General features: G+C 37.3%; 1 protein-coding gene across 4 annotated transcripts in view; it reads right to left on the bottom strand.

Annotated features, from left to right (window-relative positions):
* Window positions 1–18,409, bottom strand: part of RBBP5 (RB binding protein 5, histone lysine methyltransferase complex subunit) — a 33,922-nt gene that overhangs the window by 6,766 nt on the left and 8,747 nt on the right. For all 4 annotated transcript variants that reach the window (XM_027871455.1, XM_027871456.1, XM_027871457.1 and 1 more), the window contains exons 6-11: window positions 15,979–16,088; window positions 11,833–11,952; window positions 11,427–11,580; window positions 11,263–11,334; window positions 7,554–7,671; window positions 181–250 (exon numbers count right to left, since the gene is read on the bottom strand). In XM_027871455.1, coding sequence (XP_027727256.1) covers window positions 181–250; window positions 7,554–7,671; window positions 11,263–11,334; window positions 11,427–11,580; window positions 11,833–11,952; window positions 15,979–16,088 — 644 coding nt within the window. The remainder of the gene's footprint in view (window positions 1–180; window positions 251–7,553; window positions 7,672–11,262; window positions 11,335–11,426; window positions 11,581–11,832; window positions 11,953–15,978; window positions 16,089–18,409) is intronic.

Here is an 18,409-nt window from a genome sequence, read left to right as displayed (position 1 = left end):
CTACTAGGCATGAAAATGAACAAGAAACCAAGGGTCCAAAATCTCATGGGGCATGAAGAGGAAATGATGGCTCAGGGGAGTTCAGTAGTAGAACACTGATAATTAATTAAGAACAAAAGGTAGGAGGAGCCTAAGATGCAATACTTTAGAAAGCAAAAATGCAAGGCCATTTGTGCTCACCTGCTACAAAAGGCAGCTATAGGATCTACACTAGTAACATCTACTTCTTCATCTTCTGCAGCATCAGCACCTGCAATAATACAGTTAAAAGGAGAATAAATTTAAATGAAAAATGAGGACTCAGGTAATGCCTTTTAAATTTCCTCATCTATAAAATGGAAATACTACAATACAATGAACTTTAGGTTTGTTGTGTGGAAAGTGTTTTGGAAACCTTCAAGTACTCCATAGATGTGAATTGTTAAGTGCTATGTGAGCATGAGCTATAATTACAAATACCACCAGTGTAATCTAAGATTAATCTCTCACCGTGTACCGGCTCATCACTCACATAGTTTCTCTTGTGATACAAAGTAAAAGATATGACGAATCTAATGTGGGGGTTGAAAACGAAGCTCTGTCCTGAGGCCCAGCACCACCAGATGACCCAGTGATGATCTGCAGCACTATACATGTCACTTGGCCCATTTTGTGTTCTTAGAAGAATGATTCCTATAATTCACACATTTGAATACATAAGCAGCTGCAGTGTGTGTAGTCCTGTGCTAGCTACTGATACAAAAAACAGGACAAGGTGACTGCCTTCAAGGAGTTTCCTATCACATTCTATGTGATAGGATGTGGGATGAGATCTCAGCCTTAGAAATTGGGGCATACAAATCCTGTATATGACATAGGACCTTTCAGATACTCACTATAAAAGTGGGAAAATAAGACATACATACAAGGCAATTTAAGCGTACATATAATGCCACAGAAGTCGTAAAGATGAGAAGTGCTACAGCAGATAGGTGAGGAAGGAAAAGGCTGAGTTAGCCAGCTCCAAATGTGTAGAATGGGGATCCAGCTGGTGCTTTGGTCATCCCACGTCGTCTCATCCTCATCCTCAATAGTAGCATTTATATAGTACTTGCAAAGTGCATCACATGCGTTATCGCTAGTGAACCTCACAACACTCCAGAGAATTAAGTGCTAGTATCTCCATTTTACAAATAAAAAAAAATGAATTTACAAATGAGAAGTCTTAAGTGACAGGGTCACACAGCTTTTAAGTGACTTAGGTAGAATCTAGACTCAGGCGTTCTTGACTCGAGTCTGGCACTCCAAGTATCGTGCCACCTGACTGCCAAAATAACGTGAAAATGCGTCATGTTTATTTTGTCTAAAAGTACGAGTGGGTATATTAGTCAACACAGTCAAGGAGTAAATAGTTTTGGAAAGCAATTAAGGCATATTTCTTTTGAGAAACACCTATGGTAAGTTTAAAAAAAAATGAGACTAGTTGTTGGCATGTGGAAGAAAGCATGCTGACTCCCATTTCCTAACTGGTCTACTCATTCTGAAAAACAATTTTAAACTATTCTAAGAAACTAACTCAAATGCCCAGACCTTTTGATTCAAAGACCCCACCCTCCTATGAGGAGATTGATAAGAAGAAAAGCTCCATATATTCCAAAATAGTTACAGCAGCAATTTTTACAGTAGATTAAAAAAAAAAACCTTAACTAAAAATAAAGTAGATATCTATTGACTGGGGAATGGTTAAATAAGTTGTGGTCCATTAATAGAATGTGGTGTTCTAATAATAAACATATGTCAACAACAATACAAACAGAAACAAAACAAACAAAATTGAATGCTGTAAAATTATAATGACCATGCTTTCTCCCTTATTTGTAGAGCTGTGGGTGGAACTCTGCACAGGGAATCAGAGTTGGTTGGTGTGTTGGTTAATTTTGCTGAACTTCTCTCCTTTTTATTTATGGCTCTCTGGGAGGGAAAAGTGAAAGGGGAAAGAATGGCAAAAATAGGTAATGAAAAAAAGATAATAACTTTTTTTTAAATACTCAAAGGGCTCTGGTCAGCTCATCAATTTGGGAGTTCCCTCCAGTGACACAAACTGCAATTCATCCAGGTAAGCTAATCCTAAGTGTCTTTTGTCCATGTTCTCCCAGCAATTTCATCCCAACATGTTGAAGACTTTTCTCAATTTTTCTTGACCTGAAAGTACCAATGGAACACCTGGGGTGTCCGCCTGTCATACTTTGCCCTTCCCACGTGACCAGACCATCTTCTCTTCCTGATATACAATTCCTTGATGACATCCACTCCTGGTTTTCTTCCAATCCCTTACTGATTCAACACTGCAGCCTGCAGAAAGGTACCATATGCCTCTCCATCATCCTCTGTGTGAAACTCACCTTTAGATCTTCAGAGGCAGGAGTGTTCTAAGGTTTGCTACCATACAGTGACAATGGTAAGAATATACATACTGAAAGGATGAGCCTTTGCTTTCATTGGAAGGTTATGATCAGTAAAAGAGCTTTGAAATTTCCCAAAGTAATCCAGTCTGCTTTCCTTTTCCCTTTCAACTTACTATCCATCTTATGGTCTGTTCCAGAAGTACATATAATTGGACAGGCTCTGTGGGGTGTTTACCTAAATTGATTCTGAAATCTGGACAATAAAAATTCTTCATCCACTTGGCCTTTCCTATGTGCAAGATAAAGTCCTCTGAGTAATTACAGATCTCTTCCAAGAGGTTCAGCGATGTATCAGGGCTTGATGCAATTATCAAAATGTCACCAGAAAAGAGTATCTGGGAGATATCATCACCTAAAAGGGATCTTTCCTCTAGCTAGACTCTCTACTACATCTCTTCCACTATCGCAGAGGTGAATAACTCAGGAAGAATACACCTGTATTGTGGCTCACCTAACACTTATTTTCAGAGGGCTATTAACAGTTACTTCTGTTTTTACATCCTCCAGGAAATCCTGAATGACCTTGACACCTATGAATGGGAGACACCTTGCTGCAAGGAAATCCAGTGCAGAATGAGGAGAAGTTCTGAGTCTAGGGGTGGTAGACCAGGACCAAGGAGTAGACACAGAATGGAGCAGCAGCTGTATGGCTCTGACCCCAAAGTGGAGTATTAGATTCAACCTCCATCCTGGTTTGAGGCCTACAGCTAAGAAAACAGGGCAAAGAGCTCAAACTAGCACTAGTTCAGCTGCATGAAGCTGAACCTGCCAGCTGACAGGGCCCATGCACAGAGCAGTCTACTGGAGCTCCAAGTGGGGACAAATCTAAAGTTGTATCCTAGACCCAAACTGAGGTCAGAAGGTAGTAAGGCTCAGACCAAAAGGGTAGCAATCAGACTTTGACCTACAGCAGCCTACTTTTGGTGCACAGTGAACTTGAAAGTCCCCAGCTCGAGCTGTCCCTCACTCAATACCCAAAGGAAAAAGTAGCAGGCCCTAAGAGAATATAAAATAGGACCAAGTGAGGCCCAGATGCTCCCTCCAGAAGTATAAAAAGTCTTATTTTAACAAAAGGCACCCCACTGCACCTGGGACCATCTCTAGTCATCCTGATCTATATAAGTCACCAATATGTGAGTGGAGATCTCTTAGAATATATTGCAAAAGGCAAAAGATACAGGCTTACAAGCCAAGAATAACTTAGAGTAAAACAGAGTATAATCCTACAAGGAAAAAAACAGACCTTTAATGAAATATAAGACCTCTAAATAGTCTTGTTGAAAAGACTAGGGAAATTTTGAAATGAAAGCATATGAGTCAAAAGAAAAATAAAAAGGTACATATTAAGAGCTCAATCAAGAGGAACAAGGATGAAATGTTTACATTCTAATAGGGAAAGATGATACAAGTATCCCCTCAGAACATTAAAGTCATAAGGGGTCACAGAGGGAGTTAAATAAGACAGAGGACCTGGGAAGGGTTTTGTTATATTTTGTTGACCACAAGGTCACCATAAAAAAAGAAAAAGGAAAAGAAAGAGAGAAGAAAAGAGAATACTAGGGGGGAACGGATGAGGAAGGATGGGGAAAAATCATCTCACAAAAATGGGGTACACAAGGAGAAAACTATGCAAACAAGAAGGAAGGGGTATGGGGAGCTAGCCACTCTCAAACCTCACTTTCATCTGAACTAGTCAAGAGAAGATAAGAATAAAAAATACAAGATAGGTATAAAAAAAGGGAGAAACAGGAGGGGACAAGGAGTGGGGGAAATAACAGAATAGCTTCAAGGAGGGGTTAGTCATCTGCAAAATAAAGTAACACTTCAGAGAAGTGAAGAGTAGTGAAACAGCAGTAGGAGAGAAGATAGTGAAGAGAGACTTAAAATGAAAGAAAGGAAGGGCAAGAACCTCTAATAGCTCTGATGAAGGGAGACCCAGAAGTAGACTGCATCAAGCACAGAAGTCTGGCACTAAGCATAATCTTTCTCTTTTGCCATTCTCTTCTTCTTTGTAAAGAGGGGATGGGAAGCAAAGAGAGAAAAGAGGATAACAGAATGGAGAGAAATACACCATTAATGATCATCCCAAATGTGAATGGGATGAACTCACTCATAAAACAAAAAAGGATGGTAACATGGATTAGAAAGCAGAATCCAACAATATGTTGGTTACAAAAAGAAACATTTAAAGCAAAGATTCACACAGAGTTAAAATAAGGGCTGGTGCAAAATTATTTTGCTTCAGCTAAATGTGAAAAAAAAAAAACCAAATAACAGGGGTAGCAATCATGATCTCAAATACTAATAAGAGACTTAATTAAAAGAGATAAAACAGGAAAACTACAATATGCTGAAAGATACCATACAGAATAACAACATTTGACAGATATGCCAAAAAATAACATAGCTAAATACTTAAAGGAAAAGTGAAAAAAATTACAAGGAAAACCAGACAAATTATAATAGCAGAGGATCTCAACCTCTCCCTTTCAGACCTACACAAATCTAATCAAGTATACAAGAAAGAAGTTAAGGACCTGAATAGAACTACAGCAAAGTTAAGATGTGACAGCCTTCTGTTAATTTTTGAATGTGAAAAGAAAGAAATATACAGGGGCAGCTAGGTGGTGCAGTGGATAGAGCTCTGGCCTGGAGTCGGAAGGTCCTGAGTTCAAATCCAGCCTCAGACACTTGACACTTACTAGCTGCGTGATCCTGGGCAAGTCACTTAATCCTGACTGCCTCACCAAAAAGCAAAAAAACAAACAAAAAAAAAAAACCAACTTGTTAAGTGTGTTATGGCACCTTTACAAAAATTGAAATGAGCCCTTAGTGAAATTTGTGGCACAAAATTTTCCCAGTTATCAATTTTCCTTCCAAATTCAGCTGCACTAGCTTTCTTGTTTAAAAAAACAAACAAACAAACAAACAAAAAAAACTTTTTATATAATCAAAATTATCCATTTTATCTTCGGTGATCCCCTTTATGCCTTGTCTGGTAGTGAACTTTTTCCCTATCCCCAGATACGAAAGGTGATTTTTTTCTTTACTACTCTACTTTTATTTATGAAGTCATCCCTTATGTATAAGTCATGTATCCATTTGAAGCTTATCCTGGTATTTTTGGAACTTATCTCGGTAGGTGTTAGCCTATACCTAGTTTGTCAGCTTTCTAGAGCAATTTTTCTCAAAAAGTTCTTACCCCAGTAGCTGAGATCTTTGGGGTTTTCAAACACCATGCTGTGTTTGTTTGCCTTCTGTATATCGTGTCCCTAATCTATTTTGCTGATCAACCTATTTCTTAACCCGTACCAAACTGTTTTGGTAGCTATATGCTTTGTACTATAATCTGAGATCTAAGATCTAGTATCCCTTTTTTCCTCCACATGAATTTCACTGTTTTTTTTGTTTGTTTGTTTGTTTTTTCCTGGTACTATAAAGTAGTTCTCTGGTAGTTTAATTGGTATGGTGCTGATTAAGTAAATTTAATTAGGTAGTCATGCTATGATCAAAGGAACAGGGAGAAGTACCTTTTCACATGTCTTCTGTGGGCAATTTTCAACGTTCATTTTTTTTATTGTTTTGCAGTGGTTGTTCTTTTCATTTGCAATGTTATTATTTTGTATATTGTTTTCCTAGATCTTACTTTTTTTTTAAAAGATGAACATTAATTCATATTAGCCTTTATTGAAATGTTTTTTGCAGATCTCTTCCATTTTTCTTCTGCTTTTTGTCTTTCCCTCTTATCCTTTAATGCCCTTAGTTAGAATGACTTTGTTTGGTTTGCTATTTTGCACTACTTTCTTTAAATTGGTTTAACCAGTCATTACTTTTCTCTACTTCATGAGATGATAATGCTCTGTTTGTAAGATTTTGCAGTTGAATTTACATTCCAATCTGGTGTTGCATCTGGTAGCCCACTCACCCTGTTTGGTAAATAAGTCCAAAGTTTGCTGATTTAAGGTGCTTTCTGGGTTCATTTGGTCTCCTTGCTGTGACAATTAATTTACATTGATTAAACTTCTGGATGAAATTAGTATAGTTAAGAGTGGATGTCATTTCTGTCATCCATTTCTGATTTTCAATAACTTGTCTAAATAATTCAGGGCTAATCTCAATAGTATGCCATATACTTTTTACTTTCACAAAGTTCTACAATGATGCCTCATCATGATAAGAAGCACAACCTCTGGCAGATTCTACCATTTTGGAAAGGCTTAAAGTATGGCCTAGTAATAAGTCAAATCTGTTTTCCAGTACCAACCTAGCTAATCTCAGAGAGCCACATCACCAACACTTGGCCATCTTGTGTTGAAATTTGTTTTGGCCATGGCAAATTTTTTCCATGAGACAAAGAAAAATTTTTAAATGGCCCTTTGCCCTGTGAACATTGCCCTTCCCCGCATCAATCAGTGCAGTGACAATGGCAGAAACATGGGAAAGGGAATAGAGAATCGAGGTTCCTACATGGTCAACAAACTTCTATTTGACTGTTGATACTCTAAATGTGATATCCTTGTCCAATAACCAATAACTGAACATATTGCTGGAGGAACTGAATCATATTAATCTTGACATAACTGGCATAAACAAAACCAGAAATAAGGTAAAGCTACATGAAAGGATGGCTCACAGGTATTCCCTGAAAAGGCAAAGAAAGGAAGTGGAAGAATGGATTTTACCATATGCCCAAACACTACAAGAAATATGTCATGGGACATTTTGGTTATCACATGTTACAGTTCTAATGACAAATATCTGCAAAAAGATCACCATGAAGCATTATATCTATGAAAACTTTCTTCAAAAAAAGAACTGTTAGGTGCCAACCACCAAATCACACCATAAAGAATGAAACTAAGTATGTTTTAATTAACAGGAAAAGACCTGTTACTGATGTGGTAAGTGATTCTACCCCTGAGTCAGCTGTCTATCCATGGTCAAACCATCCACTTCTCAAAGCTAAGGCCAGAATTTATAAAAAACAAAAAGAATGCATACATTATACATACATATATATGTGTGTGTGTGTGTGTGTGTGTGTGTATATATATATATATATTTTTTTTTTTTTTTTTTTTAAGAAGCATGGTGACAGAGACACAGTACCTGTTTGTTCCGGCTCACTCTTATCTTCATCCTCAATGTCAAACTCTGACTCCCTTTCCTCATATTCCACATTTTCATCCAGCTCTTTAAAGTCCGGTGCAAACGCACTCCAGTTTTCCTATGCCACAAACACAGAGCACCTTGTTCACATTCATTGCTTTACAATTTAAAGATAAAATACCACCTGCAACCAGAAACCTGACTTTGTAAATTCTATTTTATGGCATAGAGACACAAAAACTGCCATCAAGTTATGGCAGAAGTTTTTAAAAACTGTTCCCTTTAGTTACTTTACATCTAAAAACTATTCAAAAACCCATTTTTCTCGACTTTTGAGAATTAAGTTCCAGTTCAATTACAATAGATTTTTCTAACAAGTTTTGTTATCTCCATGACTTCAAGTTGTTCTCAGAATAAAATAAAGGCACAAAATTTGAGAATTATCCTTTGTCAGTCAAATACCGTGGAAAATTTTCTTAGAAAGGTTCAATGGCCTTCTCTCAGTCTTCATCCTCCTTGACTGGGAGGGGGGAACCCTCAGCCTTGAGGCCACATGTGGCCCTCTAGGTCCTCAAGTGCAGCTCTTTAACTGAATCCAAACTTCGGGTAAAGGTTTCCCACCCCTGTCCTTCACCATTCTGCAGCTTTCAAACATTATTGACCATTCCCTCTTCCTAGATACTCTCCTCTCTTTTCACTTCTGTAACACTGCTCTCCTCTCCTGGTTTTCTTTCTGTCTATTCCTTTTAAAAAAAAATTTACTTTTATTATGAACTCAACAAATAATCAACAAATAAAATATTGCCATGTACAAACAAAAAAGGATGTACATGAAACCATGAACTTCTTTTATGTACTTTTTAAAGCATATACTATAAATTTAACAAGGAGTAACAAAATTGCTGGGTTTCGTTCCCTGTTCTAAACTCTGTATTTTGTACATTTTTCTGTCTTATTAATAGCTCTTTTCTTTATCTCATTCATCTTCCCCTTCCAAAATAGAAAACTTGTCTTATAAAAAATAAATACAGGCAAGCAAAATAAATCACACTGAACACTTATAAAAACAGCTATCTTCTTTTGCCCCTCTAGTCCTGGACCTCTCTGTCAAGAGGTAGAAAGGCATGCTTTAGTATTACTCTGCTAAAGTCATAATTAGTCACAGTTCTATAACAGTTCCTTCTTACTTCCTCCACTACTTGAAATCAAATCATCAATAAGCATTTCTTAAGTACTTGTTATGTGCCAGGATGTGCTAAATATTGGGGGGGGTGGGGGAAGAAGATGACTCCAAGATTTTAAACCAAGGTACCTGGAAGGCTGGTGACATCATCCACAAAAATGGGTAAGTTTGGAGGAAGGATGGGTTTAGGAGTAAATATGAGTTCTAGTTTGGGCATGTTGAATTTGAGATGCCTGTGGTACATCCAGGTGGAAATGTCCAACAGTTTGTAATGAGGGAGTTCAGAAGATAAATAAGGACTTGATGTATATATTTTGGGAGTCATCAGCATTTGGGAGATGTGTATGTATCTGTGATTTCCTAAGGGTAGAGAATTCCTAGAGGGAAAAACTCTCCTACCCATGCAGAAAAACAATTGTTTTGCAACTTAGTTACACAGAGTTCCTGCGACATTAAGGAATAACTGATCTGCTCAGGGTCACTCAGTATGTTTCAGAGGTGGGATCTGGACACAAGTCGCCCTGATTCTAAAGCCGACAATGTCCAATATGTCATGACCGAAGATTCAAAGGTTATCTGCACAAGATGAAAACTGAACCCATGAGATCACCAAAGGAGAAAACAGTCCAGGACAGAGACATGGAAGATGGCCACACTCAATATGGCCTCCAGCAAAGGAGACTGGGGAGAGGACAGGCAGGTTAAAGAGGAGAAAATCAAGCAGGAAAAAGGTGGTGTCAGTTGCAGAAAAGGGAAGAATGAAGAAAAGTGTACTGGATTTAGCGATTAAGAGATGACCAGGTCATAAAGCCATCGCTAGAAGGGATCTCAGAGCCCATCTAGTCCACAGGGAAGAGGAAGCGGATGCCCAGAGCTCTCTTCACTTGCCCAAAATCACAAAGGCAGAAATTAGCAGACATAACTGGTAAGCCTGAAGAGAGCAGGTTTGGTTGAGTAATAGATTCAGTCCAAAGTCAGACAGAAAAGGACTGAGAAATGAGCAAATGGAAGCCATGTTTAACAGGCCATTCACCCAACTCTGAAAGATTCTTTCCTTTTCCTTGGGTCCGATTTAATCAGCTGCCAAGAGTGGTTGATTCTCTTTCCACCAATCTCCTGTATCATTCCTCTTGTCTTTTTAAAACTCATAATTTCTTAATAAATTTTGTTTAAACATCAAAAATTCCCAGAGTACTCCTAAAGGGCATATAATAAGCAATTAACAAATGTCTGCCTGGCTAACTCCCTAGTACACTTCCCAGAGTACACCACAAAAAAGAATCCTGCAGAAATAATTAAGTAAATCAGCATATGCAAATGGTTATACTCAAGTCCCATTTCTGACACCTACTGGGTGTGTGAAACTCACCAAGTATGGTTTCAACCTCCCAGGGCTCCTGGCAACTCCCTAAAGACTACATAGTTGCATAGAAGGTGCTGGATCTGCACTGGTAGGAAGTTCCTCTTTAGGAACTATCTACCCTGACAAAATCACAGACAAGAAAAAAAAAAAAGAAGCATGGTTGACATATATAAGCTCCCACTTCAGTAATTTTAGTGCATTAAAATAAATGGTAATACGTGTGCTTTATAAGTTAATGCACTCTTATCTTTCAACTCCATACCTTTGCCCCGGGCGTCCCCCTCACCTCTCCCTCTCAGTCCTCACCCTAGAATGCCCTTCTTACCTCGGCCTTAGTTTCTCTGGCTTCCTGCTTGACACAGCTCAAACCCCACCTTAAACAAGAGGACTTTCCTGGTCCTCCCAGTTTGTAGTGTCTTTCCACAATGACATTCCACTGGTTCTCAGTATATCTAGTTTACACCTAGTTATTTACATGTTATCTCATTCATTAGAATGTGAGCTCCCTGAGGGCAATGTTTTTTTGCCTCTCTCAGAATCCCCAGTACATCCCTAGCACAGTGCTTGGTATATAATAAGCATTAATAAGCATTTAACAAATGCCTGCCTAGCTAACTCATTTTTTTTTTTGCAAGGCAATGGGGTTAAGTGACTTGCCCAGGGTCGCACAGCTAGTAAGTGTCAAGTTTCTGAGGCTGGATTTGAACTCAAGTCCTCCTGACTCTAGGGCCGGTGCTCTATCCACTTCACCACCTAGCTGCCCCTGTGGCTAACTCACTAGAGCCAGGAGGGGCCTCAAGGGTTCTAAAGTCCAATGCCTTCATTTTACAGATGAGAAACTCAGAGAAGTTAAATGATTTATTTGCCCAGGGTCACACAAGTAGAAGTGGGATTCAAATCCAGACCCTCTGATTACAAATCCAGCATTTTTTTGACTTTAAGGTTGCCTTTATTTACATATTTTACCTAAGGCTAAAAATGTAGCAGATCAGCTTCAGATAAGAAAATAAAAAGCCAATACTACTTCCGTCTATCAAACAAAAAGGCATAATCAGATGCAAAAGGCTGATAAAGCTAATGAAAGAATTATACAGCTAACTCCTAATGGGAATGGAAGGGACCTAGCTTTAAAGTAAATGAATACAAATAAAAACAATTCTTACCACTTGATTTTGTGCCCAGATAGATACCACTCCACTAGAAATGGATGCTATTATGGGTCGGACAGGATGCCACTGTATTTAAAGAGGAAAAGGAAACTTTTTTTTAAACATAGTTAAGATTTTTCTAGACAATGTGCATGACAAAAACCTCCCATTCTACTCACAGCTACATCCAACAGAAGCTCTCCTCTGGTCCCATGAAGAATCTTCACCAAGTTACCAATACTCTTCTCCCAGATATATAGGGCATGCTGTCGAGCAGAGCCTGCAACTATGTATTCCCCATCTCCAGAGAAACAGCATTTCTTCCAAGGTGTCCTAGAAGTCATGGGAGGAAAATTACCCAGGCATACAGTTACCATACAAAAATACCCAACCTTTCCCCTTGTGCCTAGGACAAGGAAAGTAAAGCAAATACCAAAATGCCAAGATGAAAAGTCTAAGGGAAGAAAGGAATTTATCCCTACTAGGAACAACTCCAAGGTATACTGGTCCTAAAATGATCATACTACTTTTATTTTATGTGAATTTACCTCTGGTAACATTTCTTCTTAAATGTGAGACATGTACCTGTTTACCAAATCCTGCAGTTTCTGCATTGGTTCTGGTTCTCCGTCTCTGCCACAGGTTAAAATTTCCCTGCCATCATACACTCGGATTATTCGATCTGCTGTATTTATTAAAAAGCAACTGCAAGAAAAGACGGTTACTATTAATACTCCCTAAGATAAATACTTAGAGCAAGAAATTATTGAATCTCAGGTGGAAGGGACCTTAAAAATAACCTAATCAAACTACCACCTAGAATATAAGTCTCCTCTATAATAGCCCCTACGAGAGAGGTGTCAAACTCTAAAAGAAAGGATTCCTGCTGGCCACATAATAATTTAGAAAATCACAAATTAACTATGTTGATGCACTGTATTTTTATTTATGTTGTTAAACATTTCCCAATTACATTTTAATCTGGTTAGGCTACACTCAAAAATTTTGTTGGCTTTGAGTTTGACACATCTGCCCTATAAACATCTCCTTGTGAACATATCTGCCTCATATCCCCTCATTCCAAAGCTCCTTAAGGTCAAATCTCAGCTCCTCTACTTGAATGCCGCATTATGCCATGCCTGTACTAACTACGGTGAGCTGTTAAACTCTGCTATAATTGCCACCAAAGTAAAATTTTTAGCTTACTAACTCCACAAACTTGCATTTAAGAATACGGTTGTACCTTTGTCATTGTGATATTGCTGGAAAAGTTCTATAGAAGATAATTTTCTAGGTAAATCAAATGGTCCTCCTACAAGTGCTAAATTTTTTATCTGAAGTATCTAGATGCATCAAAGACAGAAGGCTTTCCCTAACAAAACCCCAAGGTGATAAGAAACTTAGTGTGTATCTTGAAATAACCAGATATAGGAGCCATCAGTGCTGTATACTTGCACTGAGCACACTGAGACAGCGCAGGTCCTTAGGCTCCAAGGTCCTCAGCACTCTGTTCCTCAAAGATCCAGAGGGGCCTTCCTTAGGAAGTGAATGTTAGCATAATCAGGTGACCCAGGTTCAGTTCAAGCAAGGCTAATCACCCCCAACCAAAAGAAGAGTGTGAAGCAGAGCCTAGCCCTGGCACAAAGCCCCAATTCAAAACTAAGACTGGAAAGATGAATAAACTGAAGAAGATACAGACCATTATACAGTACTGTCATAGATCCAAAGATATCCAAAAATTCAACCTAGAAGGAAAAAGTAATTCTCTAACAATTGCAAGCAGAGATTTAAAGAAAAAAATGGATTTTCCACAAGGACTACATGAATACTTAGAAGATATAAAGCAACATATAAAAAAAGTGAAATAAAAACTCTGGGGTAATGAATTGGGAAAATAGTGTAGAAGAAAAAGTGATGAAAATTTTATTCAAGTAACAAATTCTCTGAAAACTGAAATGGACCAAACAGAAATCAATGACTCTATATGATGGCAAGAAATATTAGAACAAAATTCAAGAACTGAAAAAATTTAAGATATCTGCTATCAAAAATAACTGACCATGAAAACAGGTAAGGAGTGATAATCTAGGGATCATCAGACTCCTTAAAAACCATGATTTTTTTTTTTTAAAGCCTGGACAATATATTTCAAGAAATCACTAATGAAAATTGTTGCAATCTACTAGAACCAGAGGACAAAATAAAGATAAAAAGAACCCACCAATCATCTCCTGAAAGAAACTCCAAAAATAAAAATTCTAGGAATGTAATAGCCCAAATGCAAAGGTTCCACATCAAAGAAAAAATAATTTAAGTAGCCAGAAGGAAAGAGTTCAAGTATCAGGGAACTATACTCAGGAACCATCCAGACCTGGATGCTTCTACCATAAACACGACATCTTGGAATAGATGGCTAAAGAGATAGGCTTAAAAGCAAGAATAACTTACCCTGCAAAGCTGAGTATAATCTTATGGAGAAAAAAAAATGGCCCTTTAATGGGATAGAAGACTTTCAAGCATTCCTGTTTTCCCATTCAGTTGTTCATACTGCTCTTTTATCACCTTTAGCGCTACCATTAACAATAGTTCCATACCTCTCAACACCGAAATCATCAAAGGACTTCCCCAAAAAACAAGCCAATGTTTCTATCAAGGTCATTGGCCTTTGCCGTTTGTTTAATGCAGTTAGCCACCATTTTCTTTTCTTTCTTGTGCCCATATAGGCTACGGCACATCTTTATAAAATGAGTAGTCATGGGCAGACATTAAATTACTAGATATTTACAAATGGTTGTATAAAGTTGAGAAATCCCTAGCAGTATAGAGTTTAGAAAGCAGGCCACCAAGTCCAGGAAGACCAGATGGTCACGGTCTAGAGGCCAAGGCCAAGGTTCTTAGCACATAAAAAACAACAACAAAAAACAAAGACCCAGCTGTTCTATAATCCATGTAGTAAAGAGATCAGCTAGACTATTTTGCTAATGTCACTGTTCCTGGCCATTCATTTTAGTTAATTGCTTTTAATATGCTGTGGGACAGACAACTATGTTTTTAGAGTTGTGTCTAAAGCAAGAGAAGTTCAATCCTTCTGGAAAGTAATCTGGAATTATACAACAACAACAATTTTTTTTGATGAAAATGTCCATACTCTTTCACACAGAGATTCTACTTCTAATTCTATAACCCAAGATGAATACCCGACAGAAAGGTCCCATATATACCAAAATATCAACACTTTCTATGGTAGCAAGGAACTAAAAACAAAATAGAAGCCTATCAATTTGGGGAATGGTTAAACAAATTGTGATATATGAGCAAAATGAAATATTACTATTCCATAAAAAAATAAAAATAAGAAGAATTCAGAGAAGCATGGGAAGAGTAATACAAACAGAGAGAGAAATAAGCAGAACCAGAAAGACAATATAACACAACAATGCAACAAAACAAATGAAAAAAACAACAAAATAAAATCGAGTGCTGTGTAATTATGATGATAAAGCTTGGTGCCAAAGGAGTTGAGAAAGCATACCTCCCTCCTTTCGTTGCAGACGTGAGGGACTATGAATGTGGTATATTGCACTATGAATGTGGAATATTGCATATATACTATCAGCCAAGGTCAATATTTTGTCTGGTATTGCTGAACTTTTAAAAATCTTTTTTAGTCAAGGGCTCACTGCACAAGGGAGGGAGAAAGATACATTTGGAAATGAATACAATGTAAAAATAAAAGTCACCAATAAAAATAAAGTTTGTAAAAATTAAGAGTAAAGAAATGTTAAATAAGAAGTTCTAGGGACTCCTGTACGAATAAAGTACATAAGTTTTATTTAGTACATAGAGGCTTTGTGAAACTGCTCATCTGTAATACAAAAAATTTGAAATAGAAAATATAATTCTACAATCTATTTTGACTAATTAAAGGTCTTCTGAATAGTTTCATGCAAGTATAAGTAATCCGGATAAAGTAAGGCATCTAATACTGTATTTGCTTAAATAGCATTAAGTTTCATGCACTTAGGAACTGCTTTAAAAGAGTCTGCTCATTTATCAAACTAAAACTGCCCTAAAAATAAATAAAAACGGTAAAACAATGTGGTAGAACTTCAAGGAAAACAGGGACATGCATATATTTCCAGAGGCAAAGCAAACTGCTGCCAACTCTCTAGACAGCAAAGTGGCCAATATAAAACAAAAGGCAAAAAACTGGTCATACACTTTGACCCAGCAATTCCACTATTAGGACTTCAATTTAAAGGAGAAAAGAACCTGTTTATACAAAGAGTAGTATAGGCTCAATCGTTATTAATGAGTATCTAAGGGTCAGCTGAATGTTTAAGTGATAACAACAAGAAGGAGATCTATCCTGAATGCCTGAATCTTAGCATCACAAAGACCTTACTAGGAAGGTTAAATAGCTCTAATTAAATGTAAGAAACAAAGTGCAGCTAACGTTAAAAAAAAAAAAATCCTAAATGTAATATTATATCACATTACCATAAAAACAATACACAAAGAATGCACAGAAATATGGAAAAGTCCATATAAAATAAAAGTAACAAAAGGAAACCCTAGGCACACTGTCTCTACTAAGACCGCGTGAAAACATTTATAATACAAGAAGTAAGTTGCTACTGGAACTTCAATATTTCATAGTAAAGCTACATAAAAACAAAACAGAAAGATAAGACTAAAGCTGCCCTGAGTAAAACCAGGGTCCTGACTCACCTCCCCTTCCGAGCAAACTCTATTGACTTTATAGCTGTGGTATTGCTGGTCCCAGTTGTTACTCTGAAAGAAGCGACTAGATCCTGGGTATCCGTTTTTAGGACCAAGATCTAAAGATGAAAGAAAAAGAAAATGAGCATCCTGAAGACCGGTTGGCAGCCTGACCTGACTCTTATTGGTAAATCAAGGATCATCTTCCTCAGTAATCTGTGTAGCAGTCAGTACTGATTCAGAAGTCTAAATCTTGTGAGTTATACACATCAATCTCAGCCAGCATTGCACTGAGCTTTCTTCAAAGGGCAGTGTTAATGTTCTTGAGTATTCACTTTACCGATATTTAAGAGAAAATGTTCAAGGGTAGATCTGAAATCCAATTAGGCACCAAATGATTAGGATTGTCTGAACTTCATTCTTTTTGTTTTCAAATGAGAGGAAAGAATAAGATCCTAGAGATACTTCTACATTGTAGCTTTCTTTATTGTTTAAACTGTATTTATGAGTCAGAAGAACCAAATTATAATTTCAGCTCTTACACTTAAATGAGTAAGAAATAATTATTGAACCTCATCTGCAAAATTAGGATAACAATAGCTCTTCAGTCTATTTCACCAGAAAAGTAATGTGTAAACCTTAAAGTGCTATATGTGATCTTGTCTTTGGTTTTTTAACCAGACCTGTGGTTTCACTGGCACAGGGAACTCTCAATGAAGTATTTCCTCTACCAATGCAGATCTGCCCCTTCTCTCCAACTTAAAAATCTTAAGAGAAATGGCTGGGACACCAACAAGCATAGTAACTTGCTCAGGGTTACACAATCAGAAAATGTCAGAAGCTGGACTTCAGTCCAGGTCTTCTTGGCTCTAGAAGAATCCTTTATCTACAATGCTATGCTTTCTCTTAAGGCATTATGATTATCATCATTTTTTTTGAGAAAGTTCAGCTAGAAATGGTCCTAGGCAAACTGCTATCCCTTTACTTTTAAAAAATTTAGTGGTTGGCAGACTGCCATACCCCACAGTAGCTTTATGAAGATTAACATTTTCTTTTAAAAAAACAAAACAAAAACAGGAAGAGAAATGATAGATATTATCAGCATAACTAATAACTCAATTAAAGACTTACAGAAATATTTCTGGAACTAATACTTCAAAAATAAAGGCCGACAAAGGCATGTCACTGGAGTCACATTTTAAGATACACAAGCTTTTCACATGGCTCCAAACTGTGTTTCCATTATGTTGTGACTACAACCACACCACCAGAACTTCTCCATAGCCCCCTACTATAGGGATATCTGTCTCTCTCTCCTAATTCATTTTTTTGCTTCTCAAGTCTCTAAAATAAAGTTTCTGTTTGACATTGAATTGTTTTAATTTTCTTTGTGTGTGTTGCTTTGACTCCTTGTGTGACCTTAATCTGTTTTGGTTTTTATTTTCAATTATTGACTAAAGGTATCAGGAATTTCAGTCTTTCAGCAGACTTCATTAGCTTCCTCAAGCTGCCATGGATGATTTCTGAAACCTTTCTTTAAAAGTATTCCTTGAAATCTTTTTTCCTATTTTTATTATTATTTATTATATTATTCACCTAATCCTCATCTTTTTTGATGGAATACAGATAGAAACAGTCCTGGGACAATCTGTCACCCTGCTTTTTAAATATTTTAATGTTCTGCAGACTACTGGGTGAATAGGTGAATAAAATAACCTGTTATATATCACCATTATTATAACAGCAGCAGCAACAGCAGCATCATTATCAGACATTAGCAAGGTTACAGGCATTTTCTAAAGAAGCCACTAAATCACTGGCCAAAGTGTCCAAAGCCAAAAAAAAAACCAAAACAAAACCCAGAATGTATTTATTCAACTCCAGGTAGAAGAAGAATAAAAAAAATAATAAATTTTGCTCCAGCAGGTTCAGTAACCCTCCCATTTCACAGGTGAGGAAATGGAGACTCAGTGAGATTAAGTGAGTTGTCCAGGGTCACTTAGCACAGCCTTATGCACAATAACACACTACCTTCTCAGAGGGAAAGTTGACTTAAATTACAAGCTGTTTAAAGATTAGTAACTTTTTTTGTTAGATTGGCATGCTGAGTAAACAGCTGGCCTCAAGTCAGGAAAACCTGGCTGAAAGTCCCACCTCTGACACACACTGGGCAAATCACTACACCTTTCTCCAAGTCCTGCAGGCAACTGTACTCACTGGGTTCTCTATGCCAATGAAATCACAGGTCTAGACTGAGAAAAAAATTTCGTTATTTTCGTATACTTTTTAAGAATATACATACTTCAACTAGACTAACAGTGTGCCTTTGTTGAAGCCTTCAATGATCTGCTTTACTATATAGTAAGAAGTTTGTTCTCTAGTAACTTACACATATCCCCTTGGATCTTGTTTATACTATTTTATTTGGCAAACATTTTTA

The sequence above is a fragment of the Vombatus ursinus genome, unplaced genomic scaffold (genome assembly GCF_900497805.2).
Source record: "Vombatus ursinus unplaced genomic scaffold, bare-nosed wombat genome assembly UNPS02014798.1, whole genome shotgun sequence".
Taxonomy (NCBI): Eukaryota; Metazoa; Chordata; class Mammalia; order Diprotodontia; family Vombatidae; genus Vombatus; species Vombatus ursinus.
Note: the sequence above shows the minus strand (reverse complement) of the source record. Positions and strands in the feature narration are given on the sequence as shown.